Source organism: Eptesicus fuscus, chromosome 3 (assembly GCF_027574615.1).
Source record: "Eptesicus fuscus isolate TK198812 chromosome 3, DD_ASM_mEF_20220401, whole genome shotgun sequence".
NCBI classification, from domain to species: domain Eukaryota; kingdom Metazoa; phylum Chordata; class Mammalia; order Chiroptera; family Vespertilionidae; genus Eptesicus; species Eptesicus fuscus.
In genome coordinates, this window is record NC_072475.1 from 56,452,821 (window position 1) to 56,472,414 (window position 19,594).

The window sequence follows — 19,594 nt, forward strand, 5'->3', positions numbered from 1 at the left end:
GCTGGCCGGCCTGCCCCGATCAGGGCCCAATCAGGGCCAGGCCAGCTTCGGGGAGGGGCCGTGGGTGATTAGCCGGCGGGCCTCGCCCCCAAATGGGGTGGGAGGCCGATTGGGTCAGCGGCCAGGGTAGGGGCCATGGGAGGTTGGCCGGCCAGCCCCAGCCCGATTGGTGTGGCGGGGGGGGGGGGGGGGGCGGCGATCAGGGGCAGAGCTGGCTGGGCTGGGGGGAGGGGCTGCAGGCCGATCAGGGGGGTAGGGGCTAATCGGGAGTGGGGCCAGCCTTGGGGAGAGGCTGTTGGTGGTGGGCTGGCTGGCCCCAAATAGGGTAGGAAGGCCGATCAGGGGCCGGCAGCCTGGGGGAGGGGCCATAGGTGGTTGGCTGCCGGCCCTGCCCCTGATCGGAATGGGAGGAGCTGATCAGGGTCGAGATGGCTGGGGGGAGGGACCGCGGGCTGATTGGGGTGGTGGGGGCCCATTGGGGGCAGGGTCAGCCTGGGGGAGGGGCCGCAGGCAGTTGGCCAGCCAGTTCTGCCCCTGATCAGAGTGGGGGGGCCAATCTGAGGTGGGGCCGGGCAGGGGGAGGGGCTGCAGGCCGATCAGGATGGGGTGGGCCCATTGGGGGCAGGGCTGGCCAAGGGGAAGGGCTGCGGGAGGTTGGCCAGCTGGCCCCACCCCCAATTTGCTGGCCGCAGTGGGCGTCATAGCGACCAGTCATTCTGGCCTTTACAGCATTTCAGTCGCTGGCTTTTTATATATATAGATTATTGACAATAGTCAACATTTATTAAAGCACTTACTATGTACAAGCCATAGTGCACAATACTTCCCATACATTCTCAAATTTTTTTTATAACCTGACCTAATGAGGTCATTTACTATCCCCATTTTATAGATGAAACAGCCTTCAATAAATTAAATTGTTCATTGTCACTGGAATTTGAATTCAGTTTTGCTTTACTCCAAACTTGTGCTGCCTTGTATGCTCAATGCCTATCTTAATATGGAGTTTCCATACCCCAGAAACAGCCTCTGAAACAAATATTTAAGTGCAAGCAGTTTAGTATTTGGGAGGCAGTCCCAGGAACAGTGGAAAGGGAGTAGGAAAAGTAAGTGATGGGAAGGAAGCTAATAGAGGGTGTGCTCTCAAGCCTGGAACCCAAGCCTTCTGGAGGACTCGGGGAGACAGTGGAGAACACACCTCAGAATTACCCCAACCTGAGGGAGGAGGGAGCTCTCCACCATCTGCTAAGGGCTGCGTTCTCCCCAAACTTCCATCTGTCCTTGACTGAGGGCTGCATCCAGGGATACTACTTTCTGGCATTTCCAGCTTACCCAGCTCATGGCCTGAGCTTGCTTCCTTTGCTCCAGAAAAGAAAGTGCTCAGGTAGAAAGTCATAGGTGTTCACAATAAGCAAATGGATTGGGGCACCACTAACATCTGCTGCAATGCCTTACAGAGATTTTAATGAAACAAATTTTTAGCGTGCTAATCACTACCACTTCGCAACTTGGGTCAGGGCAATAATTGACTGGCACTGTACTGTATTAAAAGCACACTTGACCCTCAAGCCTGGCACATTGCCTCAAACCAAGTCTTTCTTCCTTGTAATGAGATCACTCCAAAGGGGCTCTCTTAGTCCTTGCTGCCAATAGACCCTTGTCATACCCGTTCCACTAGTCTTCCTGGCATGACCAGAAATATCTGAATCCCAGCATGACCTAAATTAAGCTGTCAAGCTGAGGCCCCTGTAACATATGGTTTGTATTTCTCCTTTAAAGGGAAAAACATTCAGGAAGCAATAAAATCAGGATTTTATAAAGAAAAAGAAGTGGGCTCTTTCTTTCCTAAATTAAGCTATTTTGACTAAAGTGAACACTGCAGATTCTTTTAAAGTTTCAGTGGGAAATGCTAAGATTGTGGCTCAATTCCATTTTCTCTGTGTTCCATGCTTTACTTTCCTTGATGCTGTTCAGCCAGGCACCTCACTATCCCTAGTTAACCAACAACTTCCAAGATCATCAGGGCCCTGCAACAGAAGGAGCTGGACACTCAAGTGTGGAAAGCTGGTTCTGAATTAGGTAAAAATAGGATTCTTAACCTGAAATCCTTGGAAAGGTTCTAGAATGCTTCTGATAAATTATATATCCTATATAATAAAACCCTAATATGCAAATAGACCAAACGGCAGAACGACCGGTTGCTATGACGTGCACTGACCACTAGGGGGCAGATGCTCAACGCAGGAGCTGCCCCTTGTGGTCAGTGCACTCTCACAGGGGGAGAACCACTCAGCCAGAAGCTGGGCTCACAGCTGGTGAGCACAGTGGCGGTGGTGGGAGCCTCTCCCACCTCCGCAGAAGTGCTTAGGACCCCTTGGGGTCCCAGACTGTGAGAGGGTACAGGCCGGGCTGAGGGACTCCCCCAGTGTATGAATGTCATGCACCAGGCCTCTAATATATATATATATATATATATATATATATATATATATATATATATATGTATGTATATATATGTATATATATGTATATGTATATATATGTATATGTATATCTAATATATATGTATATGTATATATATGTTTATGTATATATATATATGTACACACATACACACATATGTATATGTATGCTATATTATAAAGAGGTAATATGCAAATTAGGCCGGGACTCTGTAACGGGTCACAACCAGACAGGAGGAGGTTGCATGCGCAGGTGAGGCCCAGAGCGGAGACGGAGACAGAAGCAGGGGGGTCTGCCCAAGCCGGCGCGGGGGCTCGGGCAGCCCCGGAACAGACACAGGCAGGGGAGCCAGGGGACGCTGTGAGTCAGGCATGGGTCCCGGCCCCCCACGGCGCTGTCTGGCCTGACTCCCACGGCAGCCGGCACTGTGCAAGTCAGGTGCGGGTCCTGGCCCCCCACAGGGTGCCTCCTCGCATGGCGGGAGGCGAGGTGCCTTCTCGCACGATTTCAATCATGCACTGGGCCTCTAGAGTGTGTGTGTGTGTGTGTGTGTGTGTGTGTGTGTGTGTGTGTGTGTGTATATGTATGTATGTATATATATTGCACATTAACATTTTTCTGAGGGGAAAAAAAAGCTTTTTAGCAAACTCTCAAAATTGCATATGATCTCCAAAGATGTAAGAATCATGGGATTATAAATCATTCCAGAAGACACCAAATGACTTGAGGAAAAGCAACAGGGCAGTCTCAGATCTTTCCAGGCAGACCTGAGCTCATGCTCCCAACATTTAATTTATATTCCAGTATGCAGCTTCTAACTTTTGCATCTTGTATCCTGGCTATAAATCTTAACTGTGTTTTTAGTTTAACTATTGGTCTAATGCACTAAATTATAAAACACTGCCTCAACCAAGCAGAATCATTAACCATGATGCTAGAAGGACGTAAATGTCCTGGGTAAACCTGAGTCTCAGAGCATTTAAGTGGCTGTCAGCTCCAATGTACCAAAGCAGTCCACACACTGGTTGGTTCGTTTATTTACCGGTATTCAATAATTTAAAAGGTTCTACTATATACAAAGTATTGTGCTATATATTGGGATACTATACTAAGATAAGGTCCCTACTTTCATGGTGACTAAATTCTGTTTGGGAAGACAGACATTAACAACTAATCACACAAGTGGTAAGTGGTACAATAACATACTAGTACAGGGGCACATGACCTAGTTTACAGGAGTGGCATAGAGAAGTGGAAGGAAAGGCTTTCTTAAGGAAGCAAGCTGGAAGCAAACTCAGAAGCCTTTGGCTTCTGTTCCCACAGATGACTCAGGAATGTGTATCTGTATCCCATACCTTCCCACCAATCTCAAAACTCAACTATCCAGTAGCCTTCTTGCTATCTCTAGGATGACTTTAAGGCATCCCTAATCAATATGCCCAAAAATGAGTTCTTAGTTTATATTTTCATAATAAAACATTGGGGAAATGAGTTCATAAACTTCCCTACAAAACCTAGAAACAAAGGCCAATGTAAATACCTCCCAAATCTTCACCAAGTCTTGTTCATTTTACCTCCGATACAGAAGCACATCTGTCCTCTTTATCTTCCCTCACCCCACACTTCACTCCCAGCTACCAACATATTTCCTCTGGACAATATGGTGACTTTCTATGAGTCTCAATATGGTAGAAAAAAAAGAAGACACCCTTAGCCAGTGGTTCAGTGATTGAGCGTTGTGGAAATCCTAATCAAAGTATGCCAGATGTTCATGGCCAACTGGAGTGTGGGGTCCCTGTCCAAAGTATGCCGGATGCTCAAGGCCAATTTGTCATACACAGGTGCAAAAACAAGGGCACAGTGGTTGTACTGTATACACTGCGCAAGCGTGCCTTTCTGTAGCACAAATATTGATGTCACAATTTGCAAGGAGCTTCTTTTGTCTAAGTTGGTGTAAAGATGTGTTACTGACCAGCTGGTGAGAAGCTGCTTTTATGTAGGGTACAGCTGCTTGGTATGGCTCCTGTGTTTGCTACTGTATTAACAAGGGCTGCTTTGAGCGGCTACTGTGTGAAGCTACTTTGAAGAACTGCTTTGTCTAATGGCTCCTTAGTAGCAATGGCTACCTAGGCTACAATAAATGCTCTCTTATACACCTATGACTGCTCATACCTTCTCCATCTAATACCCGGCATCCATGAAGGTACAGTTCCTAATAGAGAAGGACCTGTGCACCCCATAGTTGGCAGAGTTGAGCAGGATGAAGGAGTAAGTACTCCCACAATTGGCACTGTCAGCAGGATCAAGGAAGAACTTACTCCAACAAACATCAACTTAGGAACCAGAGGGTCACAGTTAAATTACACATGCCTAGGTTGTGGGCTCCATCCCCAGTAAGGGGTGTGCAGGAGGCAGCCGATAAATGATTCTCTCTTATCATTTACGTTTCCAGAAAACAAGATTTCAACAACAAAAACTGTTGAACTAATAAAGGAATTCAACAAAGTAGCAGGATACAAACTTAACACACAACTAACAACACTCTGAAAAGGAAATTTAAGAAAGCAATTATATTTACAATGGCATCTAAAAGATGCCCTGTTGAGTCCTGTCGTCACTTCCCCCAGCTGATGCAGGGTGGCTATCCTCCACCAGAAGCCCTCACCGCAGGACCGTGAACTCAGGCCTCCCAGGTATTGTGGGGCCAGTGGCGCTCAGCTCAGAGCCCGGACTCTTCGCCCCGCCCCTCCTCGCCCGGCCCCGCCCCTTCCTGCCCGGTCCCGCCCCTCCCTGGCCCCGCCCCGTTCACCAGGGTGTGGAGCCCGGAGCCGGGAGAGGTCTATTGCGCAAGCCCAGTGCCCCGGCTGCGAGAAGCTCTGAGGCCTCGGCGGCGCGCTGGACACCATGAGGCGGGGTATTCCGCGGGCTCCTTCCCGGAAGCGGAAGCCCGGGGGGCGGGCCAAGGGCGGTCGGGAGTCTTCGGCGGTTAATTCCTTTTATCGTGTGGTTCTGCTTCCTTCGGTCTGGTCTTCTCTGAAGCTGCAAGAGATGGTTAGGTCCGGATCTCGGCCGGGCCAGGTGAGGGCTGTGGACCCTGAGGCGTTCACTGTGGGGCTGGAGAGGGACTGAGGGGGGTTCTCGAGCTGGGAGAAGTGCAAAACTGTGACCAAAACAACAACAAAAAGACAGCGCGCCGCATTAAAAATGCTGGGAAGGAGGCGTGGGGGAGACACCTAGTCCTAACATCGTAGCACAGCCGCTCTGTCCTTAGGTGCACATTGTGTTCTAATGGCAGCCCTCCGGAGCGCTGGCTCTGGGGAGGCCCGAGTTCGAGGCCAGCCTCGGCCGCTGGGTCGGGGGACTTAACCCCAGTGCCTTGTTGCAGCAAATCCAGGTTCTCGGCTCTTCCACCCACTGCCGCTCTTAGCTGATCTTTCGTCACAATTGCTGGTATTTTACTAGTAGTTTAAAAAGCTCTCCTGGTTCGTGTCACCGCCTTTAGCCTTACTCCTCTCTCAAATGCACCTCCTCGTTGTCACTAAGTGACTCTCTCACAATCTGAGGCTGGAACGAACACTTACTTTTCAAGATAAAATCTCGGTTCTTCGGCCTGAGACTGCATTTCTTACCAGCCTCCGCCCCTATCCCAGCATTGCCCAGCACTGCCCACCTAGTCTGCAGTGTCCGGGACGCCCGGGTCCTCTCCTGCCTCCACGCCGGTGCTCTGTGTTCAGCCCAGAAGGCCCTTCTGTCTCCGGTATCTCCACCTCCCAACTCATGACCCTCAGCTCAATGGCTACTTCCAGAAGCCTTGCCTCACACTCTCCCATCCGCATTGTTTGGGTGCCCCTTGGCTCCCCTTTTGTGCCCTGTTCTAACCTTTATCAGACCACTTTTCAGGCTAGAGAAGTCGCTGATCTGCCTGCCTCCTTACTGCACAATTTATGTCTACATCCTCCAGGCCTAGGACAGCACCTGGCATGGAGTAGCTTTTCAGGGAATGAATAAACTCTTCCTCGTACAGACCCGCTAGTTCTCCTTAAATATATCCAGCCTTCCCCCTTCTTTTTGGTCTTCCATCATTTATTAACTCACCATCATTTATTAACTCACCTATAATGCTGTTTTCCCCATTAATGTGAATCTTACCGTTTTTTTTAAGACTTTCTCATGAGTACTTCCAGACCAGCCTCACCTTCATAGATCGTTCTCTTATATTAATTCAGAATGTACCCAGTCAGCAAGAGGTAATACCATGGTTTTGTAATCATAGTCACAGATTTAAATTCCTATTCTGCCACTATTGTAGTGATAGTAAGCAAAGCACGTTTTACTTTTCTGAGCCTCCTCTATAAAATAGGTATAAAATTATGCCTCAAAGAATTGGGAAGATTAAGTCAAAGAATCTGGTGAAACATCTATCTCAGACTTGGCATAAATGTAACAAAATTTAGTCCCCTTTAAAACTTAGTTTACTACCATCTTAATGATAACAATAGCAGCTAAATTTAGATAGCAATGTGACAGGTACTATTGCAAGTGCTTTTACATATAATTTCTCATTTAGTCTTCACAATAGCCTTAGGAGGTAGATACTATTATCATCCCCATTTTATAGATGAGGAAATTGAGGGATGGAGTAAATAATTTCCCTGCAGTTACACCCATGGTTTGCAGTGGATACAGGATTCAGACCCACAGAGCTGGGCCGAGTCCATTCTTTTAAACATTACACTATATTGAGAAAGGTGTAAGGCTGAACAAGCCACCTTTCTGAAATTTAGGTTTCTACCTCTTACACATAATGTCAGCTCACAGGGTGTGGATTAATTGGAAATGAAAGTCCCTAAATCATTCCACAAATGTAAGTTTATCTTGCACTGGTTGGTAGAAAGTAGAACTTCTAAGAAATGCTTATATTTTTCTCAAATAGCAAAGTAAAAAGTGGAAGAAAATGTGAGATAAAACATTCTCTTGTGCATTGTGATTTGGGGCGTTCAGTTTGGAGAGCGCTTTTACAATTTGTGTTAAGGGCCATTGAGCAGCAAATAACCTTTCATCAAATAAGCTTTTAAAAAAAAACTTCACCCGAGAATGGTTTTTGTTAATTTTAGAGAGGAAGGGAGAGAGGGAAACATCGATTGGCTGGCTTCCATAGGCACCCTGACCAGGGATCAAACCCTTAACCTAGGTATGTGTCCTGACCAGGAATCTAACCTGCAACCTTTTGGTATAGGAGACGACGCTCCAAACCAACTCAGCCACCTGGCCAGGGCTAAGCTTTTGATCCTGAATATGAAAAGGCTATTTTCAGTATATGGAAAGATTTATTTCAGGTTCATTTTTAAATTGGGAAAAACAAAAGCAAGCCAAGGGCATATCATATTACTTGCACTCAAGGAAATACTATGTAACCATTAAAAAGTTTTGAAGACTATGTTCACCTTAATATGGAAAGGATTTAAAAATAAAAACAAGATTCAAAATTACAACTATCAAGTCTTGATGGCTAAGTAAATAATCATATGAAAAAAGATTGGAAGCCCCAGTAGCAAAGAGCACAACTAGTGCCTTAATCTTGGTTTCTAAATACTATTGTCCACTGAAAGGAACCACAGCTTCTTGGAGAAATGGTCAATTCCAATGGAGAAATGAAATGGTCAATACAAGAGCTGAGATAGGGAAATCCCAAGATAAGCAGAGCAAAGGGAATAATTAACAGAGTGAAAGCACAACTTAAAGAATGGGGAAATATATTTGTAAGACATATCTGATAAAGGGTTAATATCCACAATATAAAGGGACTCCTGAAACTCAAAAATATAAAGAAAGACACAACCTAATTTTAAAAAGGGCAAAGAATTTGTAAATATTAATTATAGACATACAAATGGCCAACAGATATGAAAAGATGGTCATCACTAGTCATCAGGGAAATGCAAGTCAATATCACAGTTAGGATCTCTATTATATATATTAAAAAAAAAAACAAAACCCAAACGGGAAATAAGTATTGGTGAGGATGTGGAGAAATTGGAACCCTTGTATGTTGTTGATGGAAATGTAAAGGGTACTGCTGCTGTGAAAAACTGTATGAAGGTTTCTCAAAAAAATGAATCCCACTTTGGGTATCCAAAAGAAAAACAGTCTTGAAGTGGTATTTGCATTCCCATGTTCACTACAGCATTATTCATAATAGCTAAGGTGTGGTAACAACCTAAATGTCCATTGATGGATGAACAGATATAAAGAAATATTATTCAGCTTTTAAAAAATAGGAAATTCTGCCATTTGCAACATAGATGAATCTTAAATTACGCAAAGTGAGAGAAGCCAATCACAAGGACAAATATCATATTCCACTTATATAAGATATCTAAGATAGTCAAACTTATAGAAGTAGAATAGAATGGTAGTTGCTAGGGGCTGGAGTGAGGAGGAAGTGGGAGTATCTTTTTAGTAAGTAGAAAGTTTCAGTTATGCAAGATGAATAAGTTCTAGAGATGTGCTATATAACATCTATACTAATAAAAGGGTAATATGCTAATTAGACCGGGAGACCTTCCGGACGTCCTTCCAGACAAAGCCATGGTGGCAGGGCCAAGGCAGAGGTGGTTAAGGGCAATCAGGCCAGGAGGGGAGGGCAGTTGGGGGTGATCAGGTTGGTGGGGGAGGCAGTTGGGGGCAATCAGGTTGGGGGGGGGCATTTGGGGGCGAGCAGGCCGGCAGGGGGGCGCAGTTGTGGACAATCAGGCCAGCAGGGGAGGGGGAAGTTGGGGGGAGGCAGGCTGGCAGAGGGGAGGCAGTTGGGGGCGATCAGGCCAGCAAGGGGGGGCAGTTGGGGGCGAGAAGGCCGGCAGGGGGAGCAGTTAGGGAAGAGCAGGCTGGCAGGCAGGCAGGCAGACAGGCAGGCAGGTGAGTGGTTAGGAGCCAGCGGTCCCAGATTGCGAGAGGGATGTTCGACTGCTGGTTTAGGCCCAATCCCGGGAGTCAGACATCCCCTGAGGGGTCCCAGATTGGAGAGGGTGCAGGCCGGGCTGAGGGACCCCACCTCCAGTGCACGAATTTCGTGCACCAGGCCACTAGTCTATATATATAAAAGCCTAATATGCAAATTGTCCCCTCAGGAGTTTGACCGGGAGACTGGAAGTTCAATTGCTCGCTATGTCGTCTGTTGACCACCAGGGGGTGGTGTGGAATGAAGGAAGGCCCTGGCCAGCAGCCAGAAGGCCCTGATCAGCCCTGATCTCTGGCCAGGCCTAGGGACCCTACCCATGCACAAATTTCGTGTGCACCAGGCCTCTAGTCATTTCTATAATCAACAATACTGTGTTGTGCATTTAAACATTTAAAAGGTTAGATAGATCTCATGCTATGTTCTTACCACAATTAAAAATAATGAACCTGGAGCCAGTTTGAAGAGACTCATACTAATAGAACCTGGGACAATTTGAGCATCAAAATAATAATAGTGGACATAACCCACTGAATAAAATAGGAATCAACTAGTCTATAATAACAAATGAAGAAGGAGAAGTGCTTCAGTGAAGTAAATCCAACTAATGTAGAAGGAATGATGTAAGTTAGAAAAATCACTGTTTGGCAAGCAGTTGATTTAAGGCAAGATATCAATGGATACTAAAACTGCTGAGCAAGAGTTTGATGAAGGGGATGTCCACATGATCTAAAGTATCTCCTCACAAGATGCTTAATATTTACAAAGGTAAAAAAGTAACCTTACAGTCCAGCCGTTGTGGCTCAGTGGTTGAGTGTGGACCTAGAGAACCAGGAGGTCACAGTTGATTCCCAGTCAGGGCACATGCCAGTGTTGCGGGCTTGGTGTTAGTGGCTCAGTCCCCAGTGTGGGGCATGCAGGAGGCAGCCAATCAATGATTCTCTCATCATTGATGTTTCTCTCTCTCCCCATCCTCTCTGAAATAAATAAAAACATATATTTTTAAAGTAACCTTATAATGAAAACCCTAGCAAGCACCATCTTCAGTATTCAAGTTTAGATCACCAGTAATGGGACAGACTGACATCATGTGCCTACTCAGGTTGTATAGAGAAGGACATGGCATCCTTTTTGTGGTATTACTGCCAAAAATGCACAACCTGATTCTAATAATGAGGAAACATCAGATATATCTAAATGTCCAGAGGGACACTACCAAAATAGCTGGTTTGTATTTAAATATGCCAGGGCTGTAAAAGACAATGACAATTTAAGAAGCTATTTCAGACTAAAGGAGACTAAAGACATATTACAACTTAATGCAAAATATGATCCTGGATTGGACGTGGACCAGATTTTTATAAAGGGCAGTATTGGGGTAATTAAATGTGAATAGTCTGTAGCTTAGATTATAATATGGTATCATTGTTAATTTCCTGATTTTGATAATTATATTTTAGTTATATGAGAGTGACTTTGTTCTTTGGAAATCTTTAGGATTAAATATTCAACTATAAAGGGGTATGATGTCTGAAACTTACTCTGAACTTAACTTCAGACAATTATATATGTACTAGTAGCCCTGCGCACGAATCCCTGTGCCAGTAGCTCTCTGCGGGGCCTGGCCACTCCACGCCTGCTGCCCAGAGGCCCATCCGTGCCCCGGCCTGGTCAGAGGCCCTCCGTGGTTGGGGTGAAATGCTTGCCTCGTCACCACAGTGACAAAGCAAGCATTCCGCCAGGCCACTCATGCTGCCCGCTCTCAGCAGCCGCCCCCCTGGGACTGGGGGACTTCCGCGGGGCTGAGAGGACTGGGCGCCGCCATCTTGTGGCTATGGGCGCCTCCATCTTTGTGATGTTTAATTTGCATATTACCCTTTTATTAGGATATATTCTGAGAGAGAACATGGCAGATGTAATAAAATGTCAACAATTGGGGAATCTGGTTAAAGTATACAGCTTTTTGTACTATTTCAATTAGAAAATACAAAAAAAAATTGACGGAAATATATCAATATGATAATTACTGTTGTAGGGTGTTTTAATCCTGGGTAATTTTCTTTGCTTGATTGTAATATAACCTCATGTATATTTTTTGGAGAAACACTATGTATAATCTTACAATTATACCATACATTTATCTTAATACTTTTGATTTTGAAAGATAATAATTGTGATACTTGTTTTGGACTTAGCATGCTTTGGATTTTTATTATGGTTCTGGCTTGGACACCAACATACATAGACTGAAGAGGAAAATCCTGAGGATCTGCAGAGACCATTGGTTCTCACCGCTGACTTTGTGACTCCATTGTATTCCAGCTTATCTCAAGGAGAAATATAACTCTATCAATCCAACTTTTTCAGTGTATTTTCAATAGCAATCTTGGAAGGAGTACATATTCAAATAAATAAAAGAACATTATATAAGTCCAGAAAGCTTAGTTACTGCTCAGAGCTATCTTGGAATGAAATATGTAAACATGTCAAGAAAAACCATAATTGTAACTGCCAACAGTGACTACACCTGAGTGGTGATATGAGGGAGTAAGTAGGGAATTTAACCATGTCTTTTTAAAATTACTTTTTTTTTTTTAAATATATTTTATTGATTTTTCACAGAGAGGAAGGGAGAGGGACAGAGAGCTAGAAACATCGATGAGAGAGACATCGACCAGCTGCCTCCTGCACACCCGTCACCGGGGGACGTGCCCGCAACCAATGCACATGCCCCCGACCGGAATTGAACCTGGGACCCTCCAGTCCGCAGACCGACGCTCTATCCACTGAGCCAAACCGGTTTTGGCTAAAATTACTTTTTATAGAGATAATATATTTATCTGATATAAAATTGTCAAGCTATGAAAGGAGATCTATGCAAAGTCTCCCTTCTTGTTCTGTCCCTCAGATTCTTAGTTTCCCTCTCCAGAGGCAACTACAATGAACTGTTTCATGTGTAACACTCAAGATATTTGATGCATGTAAAAACAAATGCATACTTTTTCTTATACACAAAAGGTAGCCCACTTACATTTTAATTTAAAATTTTAATAAAAACAGTATTGCTATATGACTTTTAAAAGAAAGATTGAGAGAATGAGATGTGGATAAAGAGGAATGGTAGAGTTTTTGTGTGCTGGCCTTGTCAGGCATTATAAAGAACTAGAGGCCCAGTGCCAAATTTGTGCCTGGGTGGGGTCCGGCCGGCCTGCCCCGAACAGGGTGTAGGGGGCTGATCGGGGGCCAGGCCAGGCCGGGCCAGCTAGGGGGAGGGGCAGTGGGCAGTTGGCAGGCTGGCCCCACATCCTGGTCGAACTCCCGGTTGAGGGGACAATTTGCATATTAGGCTTTTATTATATAGGATGTGGAGAAATAGAGTTATGGACTCTGCCCTATACTTAAATTACAAGCAGTCTTCGGGTTACATCGGAGATCTGTTTTTACAGCGAAGTAACTCGATTTTCGCTATAAGTCAGAACCCACCTACATAAGCACCTACATCACTCACATGAAGCATATACACAGCAGTAATGAAGTGAAACAGTAAAAAAAATTTATAAGAAAGATAACAATTCCTGACCTTTACTTATGGTAAATAAATAATAAAAAACATAAAGCATGTATGTACCTATGTCAACATGACGGAACTTTTTTTTTTATAAGTACTGTAAATGGGAGACGGCGACGTAACCATGAAATGACGTAAGTCAAGTCCGACATAATCCGAGGACTGCCTATATATGTTTTGAAGAATTTGGGAAATGTAGAACATGTTCAGGGATTGACTAAAGTCTAACTTACTCTGATTGGTTGCAATCATATTTCTTCATTTCAACTCACATAGACTTAAGGAACAAGTCTATGTTACTTGCTTGACATTTTATATAGAACAAATTGTGAGTTCAGTTGTAATTATGAGTTTTTAGAATATATCACATTTATGAAAAATTAGTATCATGGTGCATTCATAAAATGGAATATTATTCCGCCTTAAAAAGGTAGGAAATTTTGATACATACTGCAACATGGATGAACCTTGAAGATGTATTAATTAAGTGAAATAAGCCAGTCACAAAAGGACACAAATACTGTATGAGCTCTCTAGAGTAGTCAAATTCATAGAGACAGAGTATTTGCCAGGGCTTGAGGGGAGGAAGGGATGGGAAGATAATGTTTAATGGGTACAGAATTCCAGTTTGGGAAGATGAAAAAGTTCTAGAGATGGATGATGGCAATGGTTGCACAACAGTATTAATGTACTTAATGCCACAGAACTATACACTTAGAAATGGCAAAAATGGTAAATTTTATTTTATGTTTTACCACAATAGAAAGGATATGAGCGATATTTCAGGTTTTGTCAAGACAGCATACTGAGAGTATAATAGAAAAATATTTGTGTAACTACTATAATATAATACATTATTTCATAGGTGTTATCTTCAGGAAAGCACACCGGACCTGCTAAATTAACAAATGGAAAGAAGCAGTAAGTACTTAAAGAAGCTTACAACTTTAGGAAATCTCGAGATTTTTCAGGTCTTTGGGCTGGACTAAATTGAACCTACCCTAGAAAACTAGTGGGGTCTCTACCTTTACAAAACTCAAAGTAGGAACCTTCCATATCTACCCACGTTGATCATTTTAGTATTTTAACAGGCTTTACAATCTTCATAAAGTGCTATATAAATCCTTCTTTTTACATGGTTGGACAAGTTCTCTTATCCAACCTTTGCTTGAAAGAAAATGATTACTTACAATATATTGTGGGGAAAAATTGTGTATTATTTATAAAAATATTAAACTTGTTTTCTAGGATCCATTTAAGAAAGATATCACGTTGTAATGCAGATTCTGGCTATCCCATCCATTCTGACTCAGAAAGTCAGGTAAGATTAAACTGAATTGATACATTGCACACTATTTTAATTAGTCTTTAGGTAAAAGCTAACAAGTGGGGATAAAAATTCAAAGGTAAAGTATTAATTGCCCTAAGGAAATATGAATGCTTTTGCTTTAAGACATTTTCTACCAATACTAAATTGTTCCTAAAAGAAACTTTAAAACTATGCAATGTTTTATTTTCCTGCATTAAAATTATATATAAATGTTACCAAATTCTCCTTACAGGCTGAAGCCGTACAAGGGCTTGATGGCTGTGCTTCTTTGCTGCGGAACATTTTGAGAAATGAAGATTCAGGTTTTATTTATTAAATGCTTATATTCTGATCACCCTTTCTCAATTAGTAGTTCCCTTAATGCTTATGAATTTTGTTTTAATTAACAGGTTCAGAAATAGTATATTCAGAAAATAGATGTAATCCCAGACCTTTAGAAGGCAAAAGACATGGATCTAAAAAGAAAGGACATGAAAATCATACTGTTCCTTCATTAGTCCGGAAAGAAATTTGTAAGTCTTTTTTTACTTTTTTATTTAAATGTAATACTTAATTCTGAGGGTTTAATAAATTATCAGGATTATGCAGTTGGTCTTCCATTTTAATAATATGTTGGTTATTCAGGTGTGTGTGTGCTTATGCCTCTCTCTCTTCAGCTTCTAATTGCTAAGTAGTTACTTTGTTTATCATCATATTTCCAAGAAGTAAAGTAGATAAGTGACTGAGTTTTGTAGGAGAAAAGATTAAAACTCGGAATGACATTTTGGGGTATGTAGAGTTATCTTTGTTCTCCTTGCCACTGTTTTCATAGATAATATTGGTTGGGTTACTATTTTTAAATTGTTGTGTATGTATATATCCTAGTAGATTCGGTAGCTCAACTTGTTGAGCTGCACTGTTAGAATACATGGTACATAAGAAGGTAAAATTCCAAATTGGGTAGATAATGTAAGGAGAGAGCCTGTCACTGATTGACGGTGAGTGTAGGTAAGGATAGTTTACACCCTCACAGTTAACTTGCTGACTTAATTAAGTGTAATGATTCAGCAAACAGCTTAGAATAAGCAAGTTTTGCTTATGTTGTCCCTTGGAGACATATAGAACAAGATAGCCCAAAATAGAGATGAAAATGTCCATAATGGGAATTCAGATGGACAAGAATGGGACTAGCTAGTTCCACAGCTCAGGTGGGCCAGCTCAGTGTTAGCACAGCAATGCATGCTGAGATTCAGCTCAGACAAGGGGTGAACTTTAGAAAATCATCTACAGCAATAGTCCTGGATATTAACAGACCAGGATCCAGGCAAAGAGGCTGAGAAAATGAGGTGAGAGCATGCATAGGACTAGAGGTTGGTGTTCCATACGGCCCCTGAGTCAGAGAACTAAGGCAGAGGAAACAACCTACTAACCATGTTGGAGGCCAGTCATGTTTAGCCTCACATTATCTTGACCTGCACTGATCAGGGTGGTAGTCACTAACCATTGAGTGTTTGAAGTATGGCTAGTACAACCAAGGAGCTGAATCATAAATGTTTTTTAATTTTAATTAAAAATTTTTTTTAATTTCAGTTAATTTAAACTTGGAAACTGTTATTTGATCCAGTTATTAGAAACATTTAAGTATATTTGGAATAACATGGGTACATGAATCTACTTTTTCAACTGAAAATGTTATTAAAGCAAAATACAGAGCAAGTTGTTTTTGTTTTTTGTTTTTTTGGTTTTTTTTTTATAGATTTTATTGATTTTTACAGAGAGAAAGGGAGAGGGATAGAGAGTTAGAAACATTGATGAGAGAGAAACATCCATCAGCTGCCTCCTGCACACTCCTCACTGGGGATGTGCCCGCAACCAAGGTACATGCCCTTGACCGGAATCGAACCTGGGACCCTTCAGTCCGCAGGCCGACGCTCTATCCACTGAGCCAAACCGGTTAGGGCCAGAGCAAGCATTTTTGATGAAAATTTAGCATCCAGATTGATGTATGCTTTGTATAAAATACACACCAGGTTTAGAAGATTTAACACAAAAAAATAAAATAATTTTTAAAATTAATTGCATATTGAAATGGTAATATTTTGGATATACTGATTTGAATAAAACATGAAAATTAATGTTACCTATTTTTGCTTTTTTAATATAACTACTGGAAAATTTTAAATTGCACATATGGTTTACATTATATTTTTATTGGTCAGTATTGGTCTAAACCAGGGGTGGGGAGCCTTTTTTAAAATATATATTATATATTTTTAAAATATATATTTCTTTTTGTTGATTTCAGAGAGAGAGCAATAGAAACATCAATGACAAGAAAGAATCATTGATTGGCTGCCTCCTGCACATCCCCTACTGGGGACCAAGCCCACAACCTGAGCACGTGGCCGCCTGGTTCATGGGTGGGTGCTCAACCACTGAGCAACACCGGCCAGTGTGATGGGGAACCTGTTTTCTGCCAAGGTCCATTTGGATATTTATAACATCACACTTGGGCCATACAAAATTATCCACTTAAAAATTAGCCTGCTCTATTTGGTCAAACATTTAATTAACTCACCCCTAATGCCTTGGCAGGGTCAGACCAAATGATTAGGCCCTCGGGCCAGATGTTCCCCATCCCTGCTCTAAACTAATACTGACCAATACTACAGCCAGTTTTATTTTATAAATAATGTTTACTTATTTTATTTATTTTGTAAATAAAATTTTGTCAGAGCACAGCCAGGCTAATTCATTCACGTATTTTCTCTGACTGCTTCTGTGCTGTAATGGCAGAGTTGAGTAGTTGTGACATAGAGCCCAGCTGTGCTGCTAAGTCTAAAATATTTATCCACTAGCCTTTTAAGAAAAAGTGTGCTAATCCTGTTCTAAACTCTTAAAGCAGAGGCCTATCTATTAAGACCCAGTGGACAAAGAAAGGATTGTTAGTATCAGCTGCCTATTCCTCCAGTGTCCTACTTTTTTCTCAAGGCAGGTTATTTCTTGTCCAGGGCACCCTTCCTCAAGGGACTCTCATTTGGAATGTACATGGTTGACAGTAGTGGTGCCATGGTAGCAACTTGGATCCCAGCTTAACAGCTTGTTATTCAGAGTCCCAACAGGAAACAGATGGCAACACTCGAATTAAGATAATTCAAGAAGGGTTTATTTACAAAAAAAACTCATTTCAAAGGTGTAAGTGGGGTATAGGGAATCCACAAAGGATTGTATCAGCCCAGTGCCAGCAGCAGCAGCAGAACTGTTACCACCCATGGGCCTTAAAGGATGAGGTGATGGAGAGGTTACTGGGACTCAGAAAGAGATACTGTTGCATAGGGTAGGCCATCTTGAGAAGAGCAGTGAGCTTCTTTAGGGAACAAAGCCAGCCCAAGATGACCTCATAGAGTTGGAATAAACATTCTGCTTTCTTTCTTTGATAATGTCAAGAATTCTGTTGGATCAAACCCAACTTGATTTTTATTCTTACAAGCTAATAAGTTATCCTTACTATGTCACAGATACTGGCAGGAGACCCAAGACTCCTGGATCAGAGACAAAGGAGTTCATTATTTATACCACAGCAAACAGCATGTATATCAGCATATTTGTTTGGTTCCCCTTTGCCATCACTTCCCAGGAAGGAAATGTGATGGACCCAGATGGATGTTGCACATGCTGAGGGTTTAAGTTTCAGCTAAGGAACAGAGTTGGTGATTCCATTGCTTTGGGTGGTAAGAAGTAAGCAAGCCTGTACTTGTCTCAGGGGAAAACACTACCTTATCCCTCAAGGTTGCTCAAGGTTTCAACCTTAGAAATGGCCCAGGTAAAGAGCTTAGGTCAAGGCCTACTTTCTTGGTACACAGCAAGACATGTAGGAGCAGAAGAGACTCATGAAGGACTGTCTCTTAACAGTGTAATCCATATAGATCAGCAGCTTAAGGAGAGCAGGGTGGAGACAAGCAGAGGATGGATTTGGACGAGCAGATGAGAGATATCTCGTAATCTGGGTCCCAAGCATTAAATTCATATTTGGATTAGAGTCAAATGGGCAGTTCTGGCCTGTGATCAGGTTACAATATTTTTATTGTCCTTTCTCCTGTCCTTTCGTCATCAGAAGGTAGGACCTACTGCCCATAGGACAATAGGGCAATATTAGAAATTAGTTCTCACTGACTTATTTACTCCTAAGGTTGACTCATTAGAAGCAGAAACATTCTTTCCTTTAGGTCAATACTCCATCTTTTCTAGTTTACCAAACTGTAGCACTATCTAGAAAGGATGTATTTTTTTGTGTGTGTGTTCGCAGCTGTTAATACTCTGTTATCACAGTGCTCAACAATACACAAAAACCATGCTCTCAGTACTTGCTCTTTTCATCTCTCCACAAGCGAGGTAAATCATAAATAGAATTTTAAGGAATCCATTAGAGTATATTAACTAGTATATATGTATAATTTTAATTTTAACATGCATTATCTCAGTGGTATGGCCTCATATGTGTTTTCTGCCTGGGACCTATTGGCTCATTTAGTGTCTATGGAGTCGAGCTTGCCTACCTTGATGTATACTAGGAGTAAAGAGGCAGAGAGGCAGTTCCAGAAGTGCATCGAGCTTACTTTTAGAGTATTCCTGACAGTTAAAGAAAAAATATCTCTATATATAAAAGGCTAAGTGTCCAACCGTCTGGGTAATGACGTCATGTAGCAACGCCTGGCTTCCTCTCCCTAGCGACTAGCCTCCTTGCAGTTTCTTCAGCCCAGGAACACGACTTGCTTTATAGCCAGGTGGAAACACTTTACACTGTAACTAAATGTCTGTTAAGCTTTTTCCCATGCCTCATCTCATTTGATCCTCACGGAAGCCCTGGAGTGGATAGATAGGAGACTCGGTGGAATCCTATTTTCTTTTCATTAGCTGGAAAACGGAGACTTAGAAAACTTAGAAACTTGACCCAACTGAAAAGAAGTAAGAAATGGTGGACTTTGAAAATGACTTCAGGTTTTCTCACTGCGCAGAATATAGTCAAACACTGCTGCAGTTAAATATTTTACCCTTTGTTCTCCCTGTGTGATCTACAATAATAATCTTCATATTGATATTTCCTGCTGTGTTGCTGACAATTACCTGAAAGAGAAGTTGGGGTGCTTCACTGGGCTGGAAAGAGTTTAGCTAAATCAGATAGCAGGTCTAATTAAGCAAGTTTATTCTATATCTATAAAAGGCTAAGTGGACTCTTGCATGCACTATACATATAAAGCTCTCGCTGGCGCCAATCGCACGTGTGTGTTTCATTCTGTCA

General features: G+C 42.5%; 1 protein-coding gene across 2 annotated transcripts in view; it reads left to right on the forward strand.

Annotated features, from left to right (window-relative positions):
• Positions 1 to 5,269: 5,269 nt before the first annotated feature.
• The window catches only part of CCDC14 (coiled-coil domain containing 14), a 58,490-nt gene continuing 44,165 nt past the window's right edge, over positions 5,270 to 19,594 (forward strand). For both annotated transcript variants that reach the window (XM_028131152.2, XM_054713913.1), the window contains exons 1-5: positions 5,270 to 5,541; positions 13,852 to 13,907; positions 14,235 to 14,307; positions 14,549 to 14,618; positions 14,706 to 14,828. In XM_028131152.2, the coding sequence (XP_027986953.2) occupies positions 5,368 to 5,541; positions 13,852 to 13,907; positions 14,235 to 14,307; positions 14,549 to 14,618; positions 14,706 to 14,828 (496 nt within the window). In that variant the 5' untranslated portion in view covers positions 5,270 to 5,367. The remainder of the gene's footprint in view (positions 5,542 to 13,851; positions 13,908 to 14,234; positions 14,308 to 14,548; positions 14,619 to 14,705; positions 14,829 to 19,594) is intronic.